General features: G+C 38.7%; 1 protein-coding gene across 6 annotated transcripts in view; it reads left to right on the top strand.

The window, feature by feature from the left end:
* TLN2 (talin 2) overlaps nucleotides 1-23,500 on the top strand; it is a 143,097-nt gene that overhangs the window by 46,654 nt on the left and 72,943 nt on the right. For 5 of the 6 annotated variants that reach the window (XM_085070862.1, XM_085070861.1, XM_085070860.1 and 2 more), the window contains 7 exons: nucleotides 9,288-9,458; nucleotides 12,168-12,265; nucleotides 12,919-13,048; nucleotides 14,482-14,634; nucleotides 15,454-15,596; nucleotides 17,066-17,193; nucleotides 21,608-21,671. In XM_085070862.1, the coding sequence (XP_084926988.1) occupies nucleotides 9,323-9,458; nucleotides 12,168-12,265; nucleotides 12,919-13,048; nucleotides 14,482-14,634; nucleotides 15,454-15,596; nucleotides 17,066-17,193; nucleotides 21,608-21,671 (852 nt within the window). In that variant the 5' untranslated portion in view covers nucleotides 9,288-9,322. The other variant, XM_085070865.1, reaches the window with a different exon arrangement.

Genomic DNA, 23,500 nt, shown 5'->3' on the forward strand with positions numbered 1-23,500 from the left:
TAAACCCTAAGATTTTGTCTTTACTGCACATACTTACCTATTCTTCAGTTCTTACTGACTGTTCACAGTGGTCTATCAGGAAAATATGTTTTTCTTTTCTTTTTGACCAATATTTTGTTATTGTAAATGTAATTTCTATCTGACCTGTATAAATAGCATGTAGTGGTGGGGTATAACAAGAAGACCAGCATCGTCAGTATCTGATGCTGTTTTATATTTATACATAGTATATTATGCAAGTCAGCTTTAGGCTGCATGCTGAGCATTTGGGATGGTGGGTGTTTTACTGCTATGACAAGCTCTGGGCTTATATTCTGGTGGGAAAGACAGACAATATTCACTATTCGCTTAGCTGCCTTTTTATTTGAATTTTTGTTTGTTTAAATAACTGTCTTGGGACAAAAAGCACTATGGAAATGAGTATTTTCCATGACAGTGGTTTTGTTAGAATTTGTATTCCTGACAAACACAGATCCTGAAGGTTTAAGTATAAATGGTAGCTCAAGTTACCATTTGGATTTGTCTTGAACTATGCAATTTTCAAGTGCACTTCATCTTTCTGTATATGGCTGTTTTAACATAGAGCGGATTTTAGTGCATTCTATGTACTTAAAGAGAGAAAATTTGGGTTAGCTTGCCTAAAGAGGAGCTGTAACTTTGTGACTGGAACCCACTTTGCCATGCTTTCCCTAATATAAATGACAGTCTGAGATGTCAACCTGAATTTTCACTAAATGACTGAGCTCTTTGCCAAGCTTCCTGCTTTTCAAATGGGCCTGCAAGAAATAACAGTTTCCCAAGTCAGAAATCCCTTTGCCTTCATCCTCAGTTTTTGAAGATTCTAGATGAGCACGAGGGTCAGCTTGGTTGCCAGCACGACTACCAGTTGTGTGAATTCTTCCAAGTTCTTCTGGCCTTACCTGAATAAGTGGAATGCTGACTTGCTAGAGTACAATTGCATTCGTTCAAATAACATTTTATAAATGTTTACTTTTCTGCTTCACTTCTTATATAAGTGATCTGTTTTAAATAATTGTATTAATTGATTTTTGGGACAAATGGATCAAAACCTACCGAGAGTAAATTCAGTGCCTGTTAAGTCAACCATTTCAGATGGAATCAATGAGAGCAGAGAACTATTCCATATGAACCTCATCCCAGGACTGGCAAAAAAATTACTTTATTTAAGCTTCACTAGTTTTCTTCTATGTAGCAAAGCTGTTTCTGAAGACTCATCAATGCCATCTAATTCTGGATGGTGATGCTGATCAAAATGATCAATGTGGATTTACTTCAGTGATTTCAGTACCTAAGTGGATTTAATGTTATTAAATAGTTCAGCTTCCATAACAAATAAAGGTTGTTTATAAAGCCCGTAAGAAACTCGAGCAGCCTGTTAGTTGCCTTCATGTTCCCTAAGGTAGATAGTCAACTAGATGTCTATGAGGTAACTGTTGATTGCTGTTCTCTTTAAAGAAAGTGATCAGGAAGTTCCTGGGCAGCATCAGGTGATGTTCAGGAGGGTGGAAGCAAAGCAAAAGAAGAATCCATATGTGAATTTACCGTGACATCTTATCTGGGACTCTGCAATACTATCTCTCCGCCAAAACAGGTCACGTTAAAAAAAAAAAAGTGAAATAGGAAATGCAGAGTAATAGTTAGACCATAAAAGGTGAACCCAAGAGGTCATATCCAAGCTGTGTCATTAAATGACTCAAGTAAGAACTTGGAGTGGTTTTTTACATCCTACTTGCTGGTGCCTCCCAAGAATGGCAGGTAGAGCTCAGAAGCTGAGTGGTGGCTTCAATTAATTCAATGGAAAAAAAACCAGCATTGAAGTGAGTGTGCTAAAAGGTTTTAAACCTAGACATACAAGCTTTAAAATTGTCCTTCAAAACATTTACAATATTTAAGTAGTAAAAAACAGTGGGACTATACAGAACTGTGCAAGCCTGGATTTAACAGCCCACTAAGTAATTCAACCTATTACTATTCTTAGTGTAATTTAGAATCTGGGTGAAATATTTCAAATCATCACATGTGCTGCTTTGGAAAATCAGTTTTCTATCAGCTGAACTCTTCCACAGAATAAAACCAAACACCCAAACAACCAAACCCACACCAAATAAAAATGTCTTCTGTAGATCAGATACTATTTTAATATTAGTTTGTGCATATATTTACTACTGTCCTCCCAAGGACTCTTAGAGAGAAAGCTAGACAAAGGATGTGATTCACTTCTGATTCCTACAGAAACTTGTGTTTCTGGTTTTGGTTTTCTCCTGCAGTGTTGTTACAAAATTGAAGAGGCCTTCCAGGTTTTTTTTCCTAAGAATCTCATTGACTGCCTTAGTGGTGGCTCTTGCTCCTGAGGCTTTTGATTTCTCTATTACAACTAGCTCCAGTCAAGCTCTCTGCTTATCTTACGTAAAAGCTGTTTCAGCTCTGTTTGGGATAGAGACATTCCTCCTATAGTTACTTGTAATTCCTACTTCCTTTTGAAGATACATGCAAGCAAGTTAGTTGCAAATATGCCATTTGACTTAAAAAGCAAACTGAAGTTGAATTGCTAATAAGCTGACTGTCCTATAAACAACTCTTAATTAGACCCAAATATTTTGGTCTCTTGCATAATTCTGCTTGAGGGCAGTTCCTTGCTGGGTTCTTAGCAAAATAGATGCTGTTACTGGATGACTATAAAGCGTGAACTGAGAATGGTATCTATGAATGCTTACTAATAATTACAGCCTGCTTTCATAGGAGCCTTTCAAAGCTTGCCCTGGTTCATCTTCATTTTGCTGTGGGGTTTTTATTCCAATCAGTTTGTTTGTAAAATTAGTACTGCATGCTACAGATAAATGCACTGCATTTTCCCCGATATTCTGGAAGGTTTTTAAGGTAAACTTGATTATCAGCATGTGTGGTGTATGTATGAAGCCACAGTGGTTGAGCAGGGCTTCTCTTAGGGCAGGGGGGCATGTAAGAGTTGTTGTATTTTAATTGCCAGTGCACACTTGCAGACAGAATAAGCAATGGTTAGTGCTGTACAGTGTTTCTTGTTTTCAAACTGATGAAAAGAAGGTTTATTTGCTTGCTTGCTCAAGCTTCAAGAGCTCTGATTAGCCACACCAGACAGCCTGTGGTGTCTGAGGTTGTCAGGCTACTTTCTGGACCCTCCAAGTTGGTATCTTTGTGCTTACTGCCCATTTAGAACATCAACTTTTACTCGATTGGTTTACTACTCTTGCCTTCATCGTTGAGCTAATTAGAGAGAAACTGAGCTATTGTTTTGTTTCCTTTCTGATCCCAAGAAGAGATTGTAACCTTACTGACAAGACACAACTTGCAGTCCAGTGTTGACAGGTGTGATATTTGTGCGTAAGTGATAGTTACCCCTGAAAGCACCTCACTGCACAGTTCCCGGTGGAATGGCAATGACTGGTGATGACATCTCCACAGTGTCTTGTCCAGCAAGGAGCTGATGATGGCCTTGCTGTGACATGTGGACATGCATTTCAGGCATACAACCCACAGATGATAATTTGGCTCCTGTACTGTGTTCTGATGGAGAATCAGCTTAGTCTCTAAGAAAGCCAATTAATGGCAGCCCTTAAGCCCTGTTAAGAGAGTTGTGGTGTAAATGAGTTACAAATTGGCAGCCATGGAGTACTGAAGAGAGGACTAAGCTTCCTTGAAAGGTGCAGTGTCACCTCTTCCATGATAAGATGCCAACATAGGTGCCGTTGTGAGTTTATAATAAAATGGGTATTGTTACTCTCTGTGACTATGCTATCAGCTGCCTATTTGCCTGCCTTGTGGTTCCATTATCCTCAATTTTTGAAGGATGACGCTTTCATTTGTGTTCATAATTTTGGAAGTATACAAAGCTATCAGTCCAGCTGGGTTTGTACTTCTGAGGGCATTTTGCTTAAGGAGGTCTTACCATATACTAGTCCACTAAGCAAGTGTTGTGTATGTACAGTAGAATCAGATGTTCAACCTCTGTGAACAACAGAAAATGTCGTGTCCTGTATTGCCAGTGCCCAGTGCCAGCAGGCAGTTGATGGAAATACTGTAAAGAATAGAGGACTTCTGCTGGATTTTGTTACAAAGTTAGTTTATTATTAAAATACATAGCTTTGCCTCTACTAGCATGTACACATACAGGCTTTTAGGCTGTGACAGTCTCATGACCTAGATTTGTGTTTGCTCAAGCTTGAATGAACCAGTTAAGAAATATCTCCAGGGAGACAGACCTTTACTAAATCATGGCAGAGCTTTGTTTTTAACCGTGGCACTGGCAGTGACAACTTCCCTTTAACTGGGTGGGCGTGGTGCATGTTCAGCAGTGGCAGTGGTGGCTGTTCCACATTTGCCTGGTTTTGAAATGCAGGTGTTTGTGGGATACGTGTAACTCAACGCTCTGTTGGCAAGGATGTGAAATGAAAGGCAAAGAAATGCTCATACCCTCAAAGCATTGAGCTGACATTTTGCATTCTCTGTTTGCTTAGCATTGCAGTTCAAAATACACAGATAAGGTTGTGTCCTCATCAGCTCCGACCCCACAGCTCTGAGGGTAGGAATGGTATAATTAAGCCAGGTGAGTAGGTGAATGATCAGGGAGGTCAGTGTGCACTAACTGGTCTCCCCTCCAAATCCCCTTTCTCCCCTGTATCTTCATTCTGATGTTTTATTTTATGCTTTTGGCTTGATGATAGTTGATTCCTGTTGAAATTTTGTCATGCAAGTTTCTGTCCTTGTCAGTATTTGGAGAAAGAGCCATTTACCTGGTGTTACATGTCTCTTGAGAGTCCTTATAAAATGCTTGTTGAGCTATCTCTGCTGCCCGTTGCCTCGCTCTGTCTCTGTACAGCAGCTGATGAGGTAATTGTAACATCAGTGGCACCTCCCCAGTCTAGCAGAGCTGAGCTCTCAGCTACAGTTTAGTTTCTTGGGGAACCTTTTCTGGAATTGTGGTTTTATTATGTTAGTTATCTCAGCAAGATATTGTGGAATAGAGACCTGCTTTGTACATCAACTGAGGCTCACATTCAGAGTGTTTATTTGATTTGTGAAGTTTTCAGTAGTGTAGAGTTGGATCCTGTGCTGGTTTAGTACTCGCTTAATGAGCCTGGCAAAAAATCATGGAAGCTTTCTAGCTAGGGCAAGTCTGAACTTGATCTTATGTGTGTCATCTTGTCTCAAAGCTTTTAACATTTTAACACAGACATATTCACAAACAGCAGACAACTCATTTTTGCATTTGTAGAAGGCTTTTTAAGGAGCTGGTTGGGAAAGCCATTTGTTGGTGAAGCAGAAGTGGGATAAGGAAGTCTGAGAGTAAATCCATGCAAAAGCTGTTCATTTACTGTGGTAGCACAGATAGTGTGTAGAAATTACTGTTTAGTTAGAAAAAGCTTTTCTAGAAATTACTGTTGGGACTGACGGAGGAAGAAGTGCTGTAGGATATGAATAAACTTGTTTGTTACTCAGCTTTGGCAGTCCTGCTAGGTGTTGGCTAGTTCTGTTTTGCTCCTCTTGAATGACACCAGGAGGAAAAGCAGTTTTAAATAATTTCCAGTGGAAATTAAGGGTGGGTGTGTTTTGGCATCAACTTTCTTCCTGTTGTTTTGGGGACATTTCTCAAACAAATATATTTGAGCTTTTGTTTAGATTTATTAGTTTGTGACTTGCAATAAGCATTTTACAGATTTATTTCATTTCAGGGAAAATACACTATTAAGATCTTTAAATATGTATAAGTGTTTCATCAAAGAACATTTTTTTGTATTTAATGTTGAAGTTGTTTCACTGAAAATGCCTATTTTACAAGATATGAAGAGATGTTTGTTTTGTAAATATTGGTCCTTAAAATTTCAGAAAGCTTTTTTTATTAAAGAGAAATTATTAAAGATAAATATATTAACTGTTCATGGAGTATGTATCTGCTTTTAAGCCCACACCTGTTGTAATTTAATGGTAACAGCTTCCTATCTCTAGTGAGAATGTGTCCCTGCAGGGAGCTTTGGGCAAGGGCATAGTAACTTCAGCTGAGACTTGCAGAAAGGCTGTGCAAATGGAGTGGAGGTGGCTGCTCAAGCTTTACCCTCCCGAGGTTCAGGGAGCAGAGCCCATGGTGACCCAGCTGGGACAGTGTTTCTCTCCTGCTCCTGTGCTGGAGGGTCCTCCTGCCATAGATGTTCTGGCTAAGTGTGTATAATCACTTCATAACCCAGAGGCAAATATTCCTCCAGCCTGAAGTTACTTTCGAGAACCTTATTGCTGCCTCATTCTTGTTTTACTTTTCAGTCCTTGATAACATCTTGGGATAAGATATTATCTTATATTTTATTGTCTTGGGTAATATGTGTTTGAAATATTTGTGCTTGTTTGCTTTGTTGGTGAGGTATCTCTGTGAGCAGAGGCCTGCTCATTTCAGTTCAAGCGCTGGATGGGATTTTGTTTTTGTTCAGATTTTCCAGAACATGAGCACTGTGATGGTTCAGCTCGAGGCTGTGACATACACACTCTGATATGTATCTGTAGGCGCTGCGTTCTCCAAGTTACGATCTGTGGCTTTTTTAAGAGCTCAAAGCTGCTGCTATCTCTCCCAGAGCGTTCAGATCCTTAATTTATTATTCCAGTCTCCCACCTTACAAGCATAGATCAGTCACAGTCTGATTTAAAAATTTGCTATTTCATTACTTGCAGAGAATTAGACAGTACCAGGCAAACCATTTCATGTAAAATTCTTTTAATTACCAGAATCCTTTTAACTTTTCATCAGCCATTCCATAGACTGAGTGATTTTGAGTGAAGCACAGAGAGTCCATTACTTGCAGAGAGAAGTAATAAAATGTGGTGTGAATCAATGTATAGAAGATAAAGAGAATGTGGAAGATATATTTCCCCTTGTTTTTTTCTGTGATCTCAGCCCTTTTTCTTGACCAAGTTCTTACTTCTTTTGAGAAAAAACAGCTGTCCTGTTCTGGCTGTTACCCAGGAGATGGGAACTGCCTGTTCCATTTATTACTGAAAGCCAAGTGGGGAGGTTTAGAGTCTGAGGATAATCTGGAGGAGGCAAATGAAAACCTTTCTCTTGATCTTGAGAACATAGTGTTGGAGGAAGCTGATAAGTCATGAGCTCTTTCCATAAACTCTTTCTCAGATGAAACATCCTTTGGTGTCTCTGAAACCAAGAGCACTGAACTGAGGGAGACCAGACCACTGATCTGTTTAGGTTCCTCTTTCTTTGAGTTGAATTTCACCCTGAAAGAAAAAAATAAAGTAGCATTGGGAGGACTCAGTAACAGGTGCCAAACTTGTACAAGTGCATTAAAGATGTCAGGGACAAAATTGCATTTCTCTTTATGTAGATTAAGATTCTTTCGCAGAGTGGAAAACCTAACTTGAAAATTCGTGTGATTAGGGGAGAACCACCCAAAATGTAGAAGTAGTAAAAAGAAAAATAAAAGTGGAGCAGCTTACCTGTGGATGTTGTGGACTCCATTTTGATGGAGCTTTGTGGATTAAACGAGTATCTGGCATGGACAGCTAAGGGATGCATATTTTGCAATGCAAGGCACTATACGGGGCTGCTTTTTGAGGTTCCTTCTGACACACATGTTTATGGTTTATGTGGTGCATGAGCACAAACTGAAACTATTAAAAAGCTGAAAACCTGATCAATGTACTTTTAAAAGAACCTTCTCTCTGAAATGGGACCTCTGCTTGTTTTCAAATGAGCCAGTACAGCCTTGTGTCACACTGACAAGAGTACACCTTGCTGCTGGAAAGCTGTGGCGAAGTTGCCTTTACTGAAACGTGGTGAGATGAATGCCATGGCTGGGGTGTGGCTCTGGATGGCTGCTGGCAGTTCAGAAGAGACAGCAGAGAAGAGAGAGGGGAAGGTGTTACCCTCTACATTAAAGGAAGGATAGAGTTCTGAAGAACAACCAAGAGCAGGTTGAAAGCCTGTGGATGAAAATCAGAGTCTGAGGCAGCAAAGCAACCTCAAGGCAGGTGTCTGCTGCAGGCCACCCCCTCCAGGGGAGCCTATTGACACAGTGCTTGCTCCAGCAACAGGAGGCATTACAGGCTCTCCTCCTGCTGGGGGACTTCATCCTTTCCTGCAGCTGCTGGAAAAGTAGCACAGGGAGCTGTAGGCAATCCAGGAGACTCAGGGAATGCATGCAGGATGTAACCTCTTCCACCAGGTAATGGACAGCCCTTCCAGAGGGCATGCAGTACTGGAGCAGGTGGTGACCAGCAGGAGCTAAGCAGGGATGCTGAGGTTGGAGGCAGTCTGGACTGTAGTCATCATGCACCAGGGGAGTTTGTGATTGTGGGGATATGGGTCAGATGAAGAGTAAAGTCAGGCCCCTGAACTTGAGGAAAACAACCTTCCAGCTCTTCAAGTTAGTAAATAGGATCCCCTAGGAAACTCCTGTTTAAAAACACACAGGTAAATCTATGCAGTAATTATTTGGGGATTCTAGTGCATTCTGTATTTATGGAGAAAGGATTTCAGTTCTGAAGAGTTCTTGGAGATCACTGTGGAAAGTGTAATGATGGAAGAGTGGTTGGGACTGTTAAAACAGCAAGGGAAGACATTGGAGACAAAGCCCAGACTCTCTACAAAATGAAACAATACAAAAAGCATCTGTAGCTTCCTGTTTCTCTACAAAATGCTGACAAATTTGGTGTAGTTTCTGAAATAGAACTGAAATGAAAAATAGCTCATTCTTGAAGCTCTCTGTAGCTGTGTAACAGAGAGCTAAAAACATCTAGCAGATCTATGTGGAGACTTGAGAAAAACCATAACACTGTATTACACATTTCAGAGTCTTCAGGAAAGAGTAGTTATGTGCTAAGAAAATCCTACTTTTGGTGAAGTAGTTATTTTAAGCTGTTAGTTACCAGCTAGTCTAAATGGTCTAATATAAAGGTGTGGTGAGAGAAAAATAATTTTCTATCAGCAGTAAATTTTGTGTAAATATACCGCATGAGTTTATTGTTTTTCTATGCACCATTTCAACCTACCTCAAAGAAAGTGTGAATATTTGGTATGTGTACACAAGTTTTTGAAAAATTAATTTCCATTATACCAAGAAAAATACTTGTTTTGGATAGTTTCTAGCTTGATGATACTAATGAGACTTTATGTAGAAGTGCATTTGAATAAAAGTAATTCTACTGAACTAAGTTAATTTGTTAAATGAAAAGCTGAACATATTAAAGCATTAAATGGAAAACGGTAAGCAACAGCACTATTACTGCTTTTTCAGGTACTTTAGTAGGAACTTGCTAGTGGCTTGGCACCATGGTAGCTCTTTCCTTGAAGATCTGTGTGCGGCAGTGCAATGTGGTGAAGACGATGCAGTTTGAACCATCCACTGCAGTGTACGACGCCTGTCGAGTTATTCGGGAGCGAGTGCCAGAGGCTCAAACAGGGCAAGGTGAGTTCCTCAATTTGTCCTCTGGCAGTTCATTGGCTGAGTTGAAAATGGACGTAAACCTGTGGGGGTTTTTTACATTGTCCTGTTCCTTCATTTATCTTTCATGTTGGAGGGTTTGGTTTGGTTTGGTTTTGTTGGGGTTTTTTAAAATTTAAATTATAAGGCTGTGGAGTGAAAGAAAACAAGTGCACAAACAGGATTTTGAGTGACAGAAAGTAGCTGTGTTGTTTTTCTTCCTTTTGTCCTGACAAAGGTTTTCCCACAATGGATGTTTTTTTTGGTAGAACTTTGACTCCTTAAGCATCTTGTTTGCCGAAAAGATGAGAAATTGCTCTCCTGTTGGGAGAGCAATTTTCTTGGTATTATCTGTTTAAAGCAGTGTTTCTGGAAATGTTTTCTAAGAAGGTCTAGGCAGACTTATTTTGTGCCTCAGCAAAGGAAGTGACAATACGAATTACAAAAGAATGGCTGGATACCTCCAAAATGTGCAAAGAGTAATGTTTGAAACTGGTTAGTAACTAAAATCATCACTGTGCTGTGCATACCATAGTTACCATGCTGCCATATGTTAATCAAATGTAACTGTCTCTGCACCTATTGAGCAAATTAGATTAATACAGACTGGGAAATACCATGGACAAAAGGCCTGGTTTTAACCTAGTCAAAGTTGTCAAAAAATTCAGATGCTCCAAAGCCCTTTGGTGCTGCATGGTATATAATGCTACTGGAATGTAATTCTTGAAGCAGGTTGTTTGTTGAGTTTTAGGCAAAGCTTTCAATCTGTGCAGCCATTTCAAAAATCTTGTCTGAATTGTTAGAATAAATTACTAGTAATGGACTTCATTATTATTACTTAGAATTACTTCTCCTTTGCAGGAGTCTTTGGGAAGTCTAGTTACAGAGCTTCAGTTTTCAGATAAAAGCTGTGCATTTTTGCCATGCTGATCTCTCAAGGCAGTGATTGTAGATAGCTGTTGAATTCAAAGAAGTTGTATGATAAATATCCCTGAACATGATGAACCTCAAAGAAAAGCGAAGGAGTTCTCAGATTTTATAGTAAGATTTTTCCTTTATATGTGATTGCAGTGCAATTACAAACTTCACAAAACCTTATGAAGTTGGGTGATGAACAGAGATGTTTCCAACATATCCTTTCCCTTTCTTGGTGGCTGTTAAAAGGGAAAAAAAAAGGGAAAAAGGTGTGTGTTGGCCTGTTAGATCAGAAGCCTCACAGTGGTGCAGTACAGCAGATAAAGTGGTTGTGCACAACAGAAAATGCACTTGTCCTGCATTATGGCTGCCAGCTGTGCACACTTCACTTTTCCCACAAGCCTGGTCCCAGCACAAAGGTGGCTGTGATATTCATGTGCAAGTTGCACAGCTCCTTCTATTTCATTACCAGGTGCATGCCCCACAAATGAGTATCAGAGCAGTCTTTGCTTCCTTGGTAATTCTGTGCTCTGTGCAAGGTGCTTTGTCTGCCTCTAAAGGTCACACCCTATTTATAGGCACAAATTCTAAAATCTACAGAAGTGATTCTGTACTGAATCTGTATCATAAACATCCTGTGTGTACATATCACTTGACCTTTTAATTAAGGTCAGCAGGGGAAATTTTTCATCTTATTAGGCTGTTTTTCAATTGTGTACTTGTAAGTCAGTTACACTCTTATTAATGAAATGTCTTTTATATAATTCCATAAGTAATTATGTGTTTAATGTAAGTGCTGTTAAATGTAAATTATTGCTCTGGATGGCTTTTAAAGATGAAATGTTATCAAAAAATTGTAGGTTTTTTACCTGGCTTTCTGACCAAAGAGCCCTAACGTGGCTGAAAGTAAACAAGGTAGGGCCCAGAGCTGCTGTAGCACACTGTGTGCTGCTGGCCATGGGAAGGGTCATTAGCTTGGCCTGCAGAACTGCAAACAGAGCAGGCTCAGCTGCTGCATGGTTGTTTTTTGGTTGGGAGCTAGAATCTGTATCAGTTCTTCATGCATATGGACAGGCCTTACATTAACAGTCATGATACTTTGTTTTGTGTATCTGCAATTCAATCTTTGAAACCTAAGCCTGGGTTTGTTTTTGTGTGGCAGTGAAAGTTTTATCATTTACTTGTGGTTCTGAAAGAATCGATTTACATTTTTTAGCCTGCAAAAGATGCAAGTTTTTCCTGTGTTCATTATGGATATAATTCTAAAAGCCTTGTATATTTTTAAATACCTAAACCTGAATCATCTACTGAAAAGATTCCCAAGTTTATAATAACCTCATTCTGTGGAGGGTTGAAAGCACACTGTGTTTTGAAAACAGAACTGCTCCTTGAAATAGTACACTATGGTTAAGGCTAAACTTGCTTGTATTTTTGGTTAGTCAATTCCAAAGCAGGACTTGGGAGCATTTAAAAAAAGGCTGTCTCAAAGAAAAGTAGTTGCAAATATAATATGCAGTAGATGTGACATGTGAAGATGTGATGGCAAAAGTGAAGCTTTTGTTCAAATCTTCCCTCTATAAAGCCTGATGTACCCTGCTATCTGCTGCTAAACTAAATGTTTTATCAAGCACAGAAAAAAAATTCCATCCAAGTTTATTAAGTATGGAAAGTAAGTGTAATGGAGGCTTAACCCTGAAGCTGAATAGCCCTGAATAAAACCATGTTGGCTTTATTAGGTTTGATATTTTATAATGTGTCTCTGTCTGTTCTGTTCCACAGCCTCTGACTATGGATTGTTCTTGTCAGATGATGATCCTCGAAAAGGTATTTGGCTGGAGGCTGGAAGAACACTGGATTATTACATGCTCAGAAATGGGGTATGGTGCAAGTCTCTTGCTTCCTTCATCACCATGTGCTTAGAAAACTTGATCTTAAATAGCAAGAAGAATGTTTAATTTTTTGAGGGGTAGGAGGGTCTTGAGTCTGTTCCTGAACTTGACCTAGTCCTTCTTCCTTGCTGTGCCTCAGATGTTAGTTTTTTCCTGCATCAGGTTGTGACTGAGCTACTGTGGTCAGTAGTGTCTTCACAGAATGATTAACAGAAAGTTGAAAAATAACTTTTGTTATATGCTTTATATTTGAGGTGACCTTGTGTTGCAGAGTTGGTTTCTTGTATACTTGAGCTGATGAGGTCATACTGGCTCACTTTATGGCCAGCTAGCTACAGCCCAAGGGCATTGCAGTCCTTTTGAAATGCTGGACTAGGTTTTGCAGCGCAAAGGTATTTTGGTCTATCCTGCCCTGACTAGGTTTTAATCTTGCCACTTAGGACAATTCTTGAAAAATGACACTGGCAGATCTAAAAGTAGTCACTTCACAAGTTTGTTAAATGATAATTTTGCCTATACTGTAACAAAGGAAAAATCCAGCTTGGCGGGTGGGAAGGAATCCTATTTTAGGCACCTAAGGTAGTGGCTTAGCTTGTGGTGCCTTGCAAAAGCATTTAGCAACAGTTGTGTTTATTTCCTAGGATATATTGGAGTACAAAAAGAAACAGAGACCTCAGAAAATCCGTATGTTGGATGGGTCAGTGAAAACAGTCATGGTGGATGATTCTAAAACAGTCGGTGAATTGCTGGTTACCATTTGCAGCAGGATAGGTAAGATTTTAGGACCCACATGCTTAAGAATTTGTTTTTCTGCCATATTTAAATTTTGATTGTTAGGATGTTATGTGGCTAGAAGTTGGCACATATGAAAAATTTAAGTTTGTTATAAGTTCCTATTTACCAAACACTTTCTTGAAACCTGTTGTCCAGGTTTTATCAAAGTCTGTAGAGAGTCAGCTGTATCCTTAAACTTCAAGACTTATTAGTTGAAGCACAAAGTTATCCAGCAGTACAGATACCAGTTTTTTATTGTACATTATATTTGCATACTCTTTCCTGCTGTGGGGTAGAGATTTAGAACTGAATTTATACTCAGTTGTAATTGGCTAAAAGAGGAACACTGCTGACCTTGAGATGTACCCAAATTTAGGACTTTGTCTTGTTATGATTAAGAGTGGATCACACGATTGTATCGTTTGTAAAACAACATATAGAAGCCATCCAGAGCAGCTGATCAAAAATGTGTCATATGGCTTACAGTCTGTCTCAGTATTTAGCTAAATAGAGACATTTTTGAAAAATTGATATTTAGCTCTAAGCATGCATCCAACATGGATTAATGTAAGTCTTAAACCCTTGCTTAAATCTCATTTAGAATTCAAGCTGCCTTAATTTTATTTATATTGCTTTACTTGGAAAGTGAATCATCTATTTCAGTTTTGAGGTTTTTTATGTTGGATTCTAATGTGCTGTAACTAATTCACCTCAAAAATTAGTTTGACTTATATTCATGAATGTGGTCATGTAGGTGAGCTTTTAATTTGCTGTCTGGTATAACATAAACATGCTTTCCCAAGCAGTACAAAACCCCAAACAGAACAAAGAAATGAGAAGAACTCAGCACATATGCTAACTATTGTGAACTGATTTTTGATTCAGTTTTGCCAAAAATTCATAGGAAGAATGGAGTCTTCACACTTTTTTAGAAAAAAATCATAAATTTCACATGGTTTGTGTTCCTTAGTTGGCTCTGTCACATTTCTTTTACACATCATGGGCAAGCTGAAATTACTCAGTCCTCAGGAAGCAATTGTAGGCATCCCCGGATTGAATTTTACTATAGCCTGTCTCCATTTTGGAATTTATTGCTATTTTAAATTCCATCATGTTTTTAAACTGGCAGCTTCTCTTGGTAGACAACAAAAAAAAACTTAGTACCTTTCTGAAAGTGGCAAATGCAGCATATGACAAAGGAATGCTGTATTGGAAAGACAAGGTCAGATATTGGCAAGATGTCTTGAATGCAGAAGTTACAGATTATTTTTCTTGTTCCCCATACACTGTTTGAGCATTTCAGCTGGCATATGCTTACTATGTTTGGAATAAGCCATTGGTATTTTAATATGTGGAAAAGAATATTTCATCCATCCTAAAACGTATTAAATTTTTATTGTTACAAGCACTGGATTTATTTATAATTCCAGGAATAACAAATTATGAGGAATATTCCTTAATCCAGGAGAGCATCGAGGAGAAGAAAGAGGAGAGTACAGGAACACTTAAGAAAGATAGAACACTGCTACGGGATGAAAGAAAAATGGAAAAACTGAAGGCAAAGCTTCATACAGATGATGATTGTGAGTAACATATTCCAGGGTAATTCTTTGTTTAATATCTTCCTGCAGTATCATGCAAGAAAGTCATTCAGGAATGCATTTTTAGACTGTTCAGTGTGTCTCAGTTGGTTCCTGGCTGTATTCTGCATCCCTTCATATGTAGTGTAGTCAGTGATTGAGTATTTTTAAAATGAAATGAATGGGAAAGTTAATGTCTCTGAGAGTTCACAGGTGTTTTGAAGTGCTTTTTGTTACTTTTTTGGTAGGGATATTTCAACTTAAGTATGAAGGGTCATTTTTGTCTCTTCATTAAAGGTAGTTGGATTTTTGAAGGTATAAATTTTAACTGTGATGTTTGTCAAAAAACTAAAACAGTATTTGATTTGTTTTGTGTGTTAAATCCTGCAAATTGGTTTTTTCTGCTTCACTGTAATACACTAAGGTTAATTATAAGTGGCAAGGAAGGTGTTCTAAAATTGTGTTCAAGGATGAGAAAGGCAAACAGAATCATTTATTTTAGAGGTAAAATGTGGTAAATTTATTTTGTAGTGAAGCTTTGAAGATCTAAATTCAGTATTAAAACATTACTCTAGTTGTTTCTTCAACAATATTAAAGGTGTTTATGCTATAGTATATCCTTGTTTCTCAGCAGTACTGTTTTTCAGTATTTTTTTGTTGCAAACGTTCAGCACTGATGACTAGAAACAGAAATGAAAGCAACAGTTCTTGTGGAGTTTCCTCCCTGCAGTAGGAATGCCAATTATCCCATGAGTTTCCCAACAGCTTTTAACCCTGGCAGCAGTGGATTTGACAGTGTGCATGTCTGTGGCTCTGTTGCAGTAAATTGGTTGGATCACAGCCGGACCTTCAGAGAGCAAGGAGTGGATGAAAATGAAACACTGCTGCTGAGACGGAAGTTCTTTTATTCAGACCAGAATGTAGACTCAAGAGATCCTGTTCAGCTTAATTTGCTTTATGTTCAGGTACAATACCTTTTACCCTGTCTGAGAAAACCTGTGTAGGTTAATTAGGCAAATTTTGTGGCTCATATACTCCATCTTCTAGAATTCTAGTTCTGGATGTGCTTTAGTTTTACTCTTTTGTCTATCCCTCCAAACACACATGATAGTAGAGAGGCTTTGCTGATTTTTTTTAACCAAATCCTTTGAAACCCTTACTGAGCCAAAAATCCACTGGCTTTCACATCCTTCGTCCTTAAAACTGGTACATGTCTTTAGTCTCAAGTTGCCCTTTTTGGTTCTTCTCCCTCTTCTTTGCTATGGCTGGTGCTCTTTGTGTAATGGGGAATCTCAGGTCAGCCTTGCAAACAGCTTTCTGTTTCTTGTGTCTTTTTCTCTTGTGCTTGGTCAGTGAGAGAGGCTCTTCTGCACTCGTTTCCAAGCTTCAGCCTAGACAGCACACAAGGCAGGCAGGCTTCCTGTCCAAAGGGAACCTTGTCATGTGACACAGCAGGAGTCCAGCTAGACAGGTTCCCATAACTCTTGGAGGTACTCTACGTACCTTAGCAAAGCCAGGAGCTTTATGCAGAAGATACTGTGTAACTGAAGGTGCCATTGCAGCCACCTGCAATTCAGACTGAAAAAAACTAGGCTTTTAAATTCTTAGTTCAAGTTTGGGGTTTTTTTAAGTTAAAAAAACCCCAAAATGTAATTGAAAGTTTAATAGAATGCACTGTTGTTCTACTTGATGTTGCTCTAAATAACATTTTAAAAATCTGAGGCAAAAGATAAGGCTGGTGTTGCTTATAACAAGGAACTTGTAACAAGAACAGCAGTACATTGTCGAAGTATTTGAGATTACTGTCACGCTGAGCTGTTTTCCTGCCACTGAAATATGTCATTCAGGCTGTTCTAAGGACAGTTTGTGTTGATAATGCTTTGTCATTGGCTTTGTCTATGGATAGGTGAGCTTTCTATTGCCAGAGCTATAAAATCTGTCATTTTCAAAGACCAACAAATTTACACAGAAGGAAGAAAAATGCTGTGTGCCTTTTCCTGGTTCCATATCTACAACAGTGATTTAGTTTTTACCTACTAGTTATGGAGATCTTTATCCCTCCTATATGAGGCAGTAGGATGAAAGCTTTTCAGTCTGTGTATATGCACATGCTTGTATCTGTATATATGGGTGTACATGCACAGAAGTGTATGTGTGTGTTGTATTTTATTTACACATGCGTCAGGAAATGGATGTCAAGTTCTCTTTTTGATCAAAGTTCTTACAATCATAGCTTCAATAAGTCTCCACAGATAGTCACCATGAAATAATCTAGCCCTTTGCTTATTTTATTAGTCACATACACATCCATAATGGGAAAATAAAAACCTTCAGACAGAAAAGTGTGTTGCTGGCTGTATCCAAGCTTTCAAGGAATTTGAGGTGAAATAGTTGTTTTGGATGTCTCTGACATATCTTTGTTTATCCTCTCTAGGCTCGTGATGACATTCTGAATGGTTCCCATCCCGTCTCCTTTGAAAAGGCCTGTGAATTTGGAGGCTTTCAAGCACAGATCCAGTTTGGACCTCATGTAGAACACAAACACAAACCTGGATTTTTAGAGTAAACACTTCTAACTTCTAAATTTGGGTGACCTCAAGTATAACTAATGTTGAGTTGTCACAGATTAAACACATTTTATTACTCCAAGCAGAGGTAATCAGATTCAGAGTGTTTTCTGTAGCAAATCTCCCTGTGAAAGGAGCCTTATTGCACAAATCAGTAGCCTCAGCTGATGAGGGGACCTTTGACAGTGGCTTATGAGACAGCACAGGGCAGCAGCTCCTCCCAGAGTGCCAGTTAGGTACACACTTAGTACTAGCAAAGTGCAAGAGTGGGAAGATGCCTTGTCATTTGAATGAAGTGAATTTTGCTATGTGTGGAGGTTACATTTTCCAAACTTTTTAGTGGCATTAATCAGTTGGTCACATTCACCATCTCGTGGTGTTAATGGAATTCTAGAAGTGTGCTCTTTGTTTCAGGAATGAACAGAAGTCCTGCTTACAAGGGGCTCATTCTTTAATCTTTTTTGTGGTACCTTATTTACTGCTATCAGCAGGGCAAGTTAAGTTTGACTGAAATTTAGATGTCCGATTTATCTACTGATTTTGATTTTCTGATTGGTTTACCTGCAGTAGAATTAATGAAGGGCTGAAGTCTGAGGAAAGCAATGTAGGAAGGTAAAAGAGAGCTATTTACTGCACAGTCCATCAAGCCTTGCCTACATAGGAGGCTCATAAATACCTTAATTGGAGACACAAAGCAATGGGTGCATGTTTGGTTTCTGTCCTGTTCCACTGGCAGTGCTCAGTGCTCACTCAGGCTTCCTTTGTGAGCCACTCCTGGGCTTTACAGCGTCCCAGGGAATCACTTTGGTGTCTTGCTGAGGAATGTGCGATGCTGCAGCATTGGATGTTTGAGACACTTCACTTCTGAAAGATATTCGTGAAGTAGCACTTCAGTTATGTGATAAACATCTTTCAGTTCCAATTAATGATCAGCTTTTCTTTATAGTGTCTGTCTCCTCCTGATCGGCTCACGAACCTTTCCTTTTAGAACTACTGATGTATGTATAAGACTTATAGGGACCCAGGGTAACAGCTTCAGAGTACTCCTGGGTTTTATTTCCTAGAACTGGAACCAATACACAATCATTTTTCTCTGGGATTTGTCTGTTGTCTGCTTATTCTTCCCTTCTCCCTCCACTCACTGAAGCATATTCCTGCAGCAAACCATTGGGGTATTATTTCGTGATGAGCCAATGTTGTGTCATGGTAGTGATTTCAAGAGTTAGGTGTTCCCACAAATGGTTGCTTTTAATTTTTAAAGCAGTAATTTCCCACAGGCTTAACCAGAAGCTTCTGCAAACTGCTGTACAGTGTTCAGTTGTTTAAATTTTTTAGGATTTTCTAATGTACTACTTGGTATTTTCAGTGGGAAGTTTTGTTTTCTCTTTCCTTTTTTTTAAGCTCCCATGTAGTAAGTGTGTTTTTTGGTGGACTGAAACTGCTGGCTGGATGATACTTCTGCTTTCTATGCCATGCTGGATCGTTTGGAGTCCATCACAAAATAGTCATCACTCATGTAATGTGCATTATCTTTTTTGATTTTAATAGAAATGAAAGGTATTAATAACTGAACCATATATTAGAAGGAGAATGTTACTCCCCTGGAAACCATTTTGAACCAAAATTCCAAAATTTAGAACCTTATTTTCTGTAGGGCGTTTTCTCTGCTGTTGTTTTCTTTTCATTTAGGGCTTTGATTTTATTAGAATCAAACTTGGCAGGTAACCAAGTGTAATTGCTCTCTGTTCTGGTGTTTAATCAGTTCATAAAATTAAGGATTTCTGATTTAGAGGTAATTCAGTTTATGTCCTCTGTAGATGAGCCTGCTCCAGAACCATAAGTCCCTGGTCATTGTCTCATAATTTGAAGTGTACATGTTTATGATTTAGTGGTGATGCATTTGGTTTTACATAACCTTCATGACAGTGTTTTTGTGAAACCTCATGGTTTTGTTTTGTGAATCTAAATGAGCCAAGTGATCTTGGCTCATTATGAACAATATATATAAATAGTATAGTTAAATGCTTACTATTTTTTCTGAAGATGCATCTTTCACCCTTTTAGGAAAAAAAGTCTTTGTTTGTTTTGGTTCTTTAAATCCCCTTGCAAAGAGTGAAATTTTTTGAAGTTTCATCTAACTATTTTCTACTTTTTGGTGCATTTCATTCTTTTCAAGTAAGAAAGTAGTTTTGTTTTATCAAAACCGTATGCTGTAGCTCAATATGTGAAATCCATTTGAGAGGGATCCAGTCACTCACTGCTGAAACCTCAAGATGCTGCAGGTTCCCTGAAGGAGAATCTGTCAGCTGAGACAGAAAACAGCATAGAACAGAGTAGCACAAGTATTTTGTGAACTTGTTTGGAAAGAGCTTAGTTCAGTTTGCCGTGTCTACAATATGTTTGTGTAGAGAGACCTTTTGTATCCTTTTCTGTCGTTGCTGAAGTATTCTTGGCACAGATGAAGATTATTGCCTGCATCTTGCTAAGACATTGGTATTGGTTGTTGGAATTCCCTTGAAGCTCATGCCAAAGTAAATTGTGAAAGCATTAAACTATCAAATTACAAGTTGTCCTTCTTCACGCCCTTCATCATACAGATGAAGTTTTGTGTGGCACCTACAGAGGTACTCTGGGGCTGAATTTGCTGAGAGAATATCTAATAACTCACACTGTTCAGCTGCGGATAGGAAAGCAGCACCTCAAAAATATAAGCTTATAAGTTAAAAAATGTAATGGTCTTGATCGTTTATCTACATATGGATATTAATTTTACCTAATAAAAGATAAGAATCAGTAAGTATAATTTGCTTATACAAATCCATTTCCAGAATGAAACTTGGTTTTGCTCAGGTTTGGGTTTGTTTTTTTAATTTGCCTTGGAAGTGACTTTAACTAAACTGGTTTGAACCTGTGAAATTCTGTACAAAAGCATCAGTTGTTTCATAATAGAGACACCAGCTTTAAAAGACAATTATCTGTATTCAGTCCTTATCTATAGTTTTAATTTGGCTCTTCAGTCTTCCTTACCCCTTGATGTGTCTTTGTAAATAAGTCCCAAGAAGAGATTTCATTATCATGTATTAGTGAGATGTAGCTACTAGAACATCAGAAGAAAGATCAGCAAAGAGAGTTGTTCTTTGTTTTATAATGCTAGAGCTTTATGGAAAGGACAAAATGTGTGATCTCAGAACTGAGTAATATTTTTGAAGTACAAAATTTTAATTCAGTCCTTTGAGCTGTTTTGTCTGCAATGGCAGGCTTTTGTGTTTAAAAATACAAAAAAAAGAGCACAGTAATAGAAACAAAAAAAGCCCAACACAAAAATCCATCCCCTCAAGGTATAAAATCAAAGAACAGTTGAGCAATTTTTTTGCCAATCTTGTTTAAAAGAATCCATCCTTATCAAAACTTCTAACTTTGTATCCTAGTAGGTAGTTCTAGCCTTCAGTGTTAATGGTGTTGCTTGTTTACTGAACAAATCAAAATAAGTAGAACATTCTCCAGTCATACTTCTTCTGTGATTCTTAATAGTCCAAAGCAGGGAGAATCCTTAGAGACTAGTTATTTTAACTGTGCAAGTTTCTTCGGGTGGAAAATGACCTGCTGAATATATGACAGTTTCATCAGAATGGAATATTCCAGCAGGGAAGGTTCAGTAAAGTGTGATGCTGATGTGTCCTCAGGTTAGGGTGGTATTTGGCTGAGATAAAGAGTTATTTTATTATACACAAGGAGGTGCAGATGAGGTGTTTAAGGTTTCCTTCTGACTGAACTCTGTCATGGAGGCTGAATTTGTTTAGTTTAATTTGTATTCTGAGAGCCCTAATTAGAATCTGAGTGCTGCAGAAATTAAAACTGGTTCTTTTTTTACTTTGAGACAAGACACTGGTATGAAGTGTCTACTTAAATGACTTTTCGTGTTTTTCATTACAATATTAGTGTTCTAAGATATCTTGGATGACACAGAAAGAACTTGGTCCCACATATCAGTAAATGCAAGTGCTGCTGTGCAGTAATAGCACAGAAAGCACAGAAGGCAGACCCAGAGCTGGCTCAAGCTCCCATGACTCCTCCTCCCAGATTACAATAAGTGGGTCTGGATTTCGATGTGAAGCCCTTTGAGCTGCTGAGAGACATCCTATAATTTAAGAATGGCAGCTGTCCCAGCTATTGTTTATTTTTGATGAATTTTCCAAACATGAAAAGGTACTACATGGGGCAGCAACTCAAGTGTTTTTCCAAGTTATTTAAGGTAACCACTTGCTCTTGCTCTGCTTTGTTTTGTTGTGGAGGTATTTTACACCCATTTTAGGAAGCATGGGGGACCTAGTGCCAATAAAGATGTATGGAAAAGCATCCTTCCTCAAGAAAGAACCATTAACTTTGGAATTTTTTTTTTTTCTCCCTAGCCTGAAAGAATTCCTGCCTAAAGAATATACCAAACAAAGAGGGGCTGAAAAGAGAATATTTCAGGTAACTGTGAGGCTGAAAAAACTACTGTAGTTTCACTACCTTTGTAAGAAAAATCTGAGATTTTGTAGGTGTATACTTTGTATATAATTGAACTGCATAGCTATCAGTAAAGGAAGTATCAAGTATTTGACAGCTTTAATTTTATTTATTTAGCAGATTTATTGTCCTGATCCTTTTTTCTTCACTGATGATTATCCAGTGTGCTTTGTCAAAGGGAGAGAGTGAAAATTTAGTATTTTTAAGATGTTTTTGTCAGTTGCTTTGGGATATTAACATGCATATTTGTAGTAAAATAGACACATTTAGCAAAGCCAGTTTTAATTTCATGCCCCATTCAAACATGAGCCTCAATTCTGGTACCTAATGCTTGAATTCAGTGATGTGTGTGGGAATCATACCGTTGTAAAAGACTGGAGCAGTTGAATATAAAATGGTAAAACATAGTGATACTGTTCGATGTGGTCTCAGAGTCTGAGTTGTGTAGGTGCACCAGGTATCTCTGCCCACTGAAATACAAGTTTGGCAGTACAAAGGAAAATGGAAATCCTGAGGTCAGCAGGTGAGATCAAGTCCTATGGCTTCTGGAAGGACACAGCAGAGATCTGTGATCTCAGCTTGGGAGACAAGCTGAAGAGCAGGAACAGATCACATCCTTTCCTTTGTCTGCTACATTCCCAGTCTAAGAATTCTATAACTTGGAAGTCTGTTTTAGTTGGAGCTTTCAGTACTTTCTTGTAGATGAATGTGTCTAATACTTCTCTGTGCACCTTCAGGTGGTGCAGTGATGTTGCAGTTGAAGCAAAACCAGATTCATTCACTTCTGAGTATTGTGACCATGCTGTTCATAGCATGGGATTTCTGCCCATGTCAGATATGACCTATGAGTAGTTTCCATCATTACATGCTTCAGTGCATGAACCAGAAACTCATTGGTGAGGGTACTGATCTGGGCAAAGGTACAACAGCAAGGTAGAATATGTGAGCTGTCCTTTTGAAAAAAACCTAGCTGTTTCCCAAGTCATGAAATTCTGGAGCTTAACAGGTGTTTTTCACCAGATATTCCATCTGCAGTGACTACATCTCTACAGTGACTACGAAAGAGCTCCTTGCTCTTTCGAGGTCCTGGTTGTGTTCTCTCTGCTGGACTTGACAGATAAGGGCGGCCTGTGTTGTTGGGATGCGAGAGGGTTTTGGAGTTGCAATTGCTCCTCCCAGCGCTCCCCCTTGGAAGCTCCCACGTTGTCGGGAACAGGAGGAGCAGGAAGGCGTTTCCCATGTTCCTGGTGCTCCCCCTGCTGCCAGCAGGCAGCATGAAAGAGGTGGCAACCAGCAGTTCAGAACCCGGGGAGGGGAAAAGCGGTGGGATGGCAATCCTCAAACAGGATTTAGATAGCATTTTCAGCTCAGTGGTCTGGGGTGGGAGAGCAGATACTGAGATGAAGTGTGAATACATAAAATGAATACCTGTCATTACTTACAGGTGATCAAATCTACTAATGAGCAACTTGTTTAAATAATAGAGACTGAGTTACAAGACACACCTAGATGAGTATTTCAGGACGAGCTGTTTAGAAAAATCATTGTTTGTTCCTCAGATGTAGAATTATTTTCATGTGATGGAAAAGTAATTGTGGATAATGTTGCAACTGACAAAAATGGCCCATTGGAAGTACCTGCAAGGCATGAGAAATAGTCAAGTACAAGGTGTGAGGCTGTCGTGAATCAGAAGTTTTGGGCACATAGCAGGAATAAGTAGTCTGTTTCTGGTGGAAAGAAAAAAGGGTGCTGGTACATTTAAATGATTTTTAAAAGCTGAGTAAAGAGGCATT

This window comes from Lichenostomus cassidix, chromosome 10 (assembly GCF_008360975.1).
Source record: "Lichenostomus cassidix isolate B80296 chromosome 10, HeHo_3.0, whole genome shotgun sequence".
NCBI lineage: Eukaryota > Metazoa > Chordata > Aves > Passeriformes > Meliphagidae > Lichenostomus > Lichenostomus cassidix.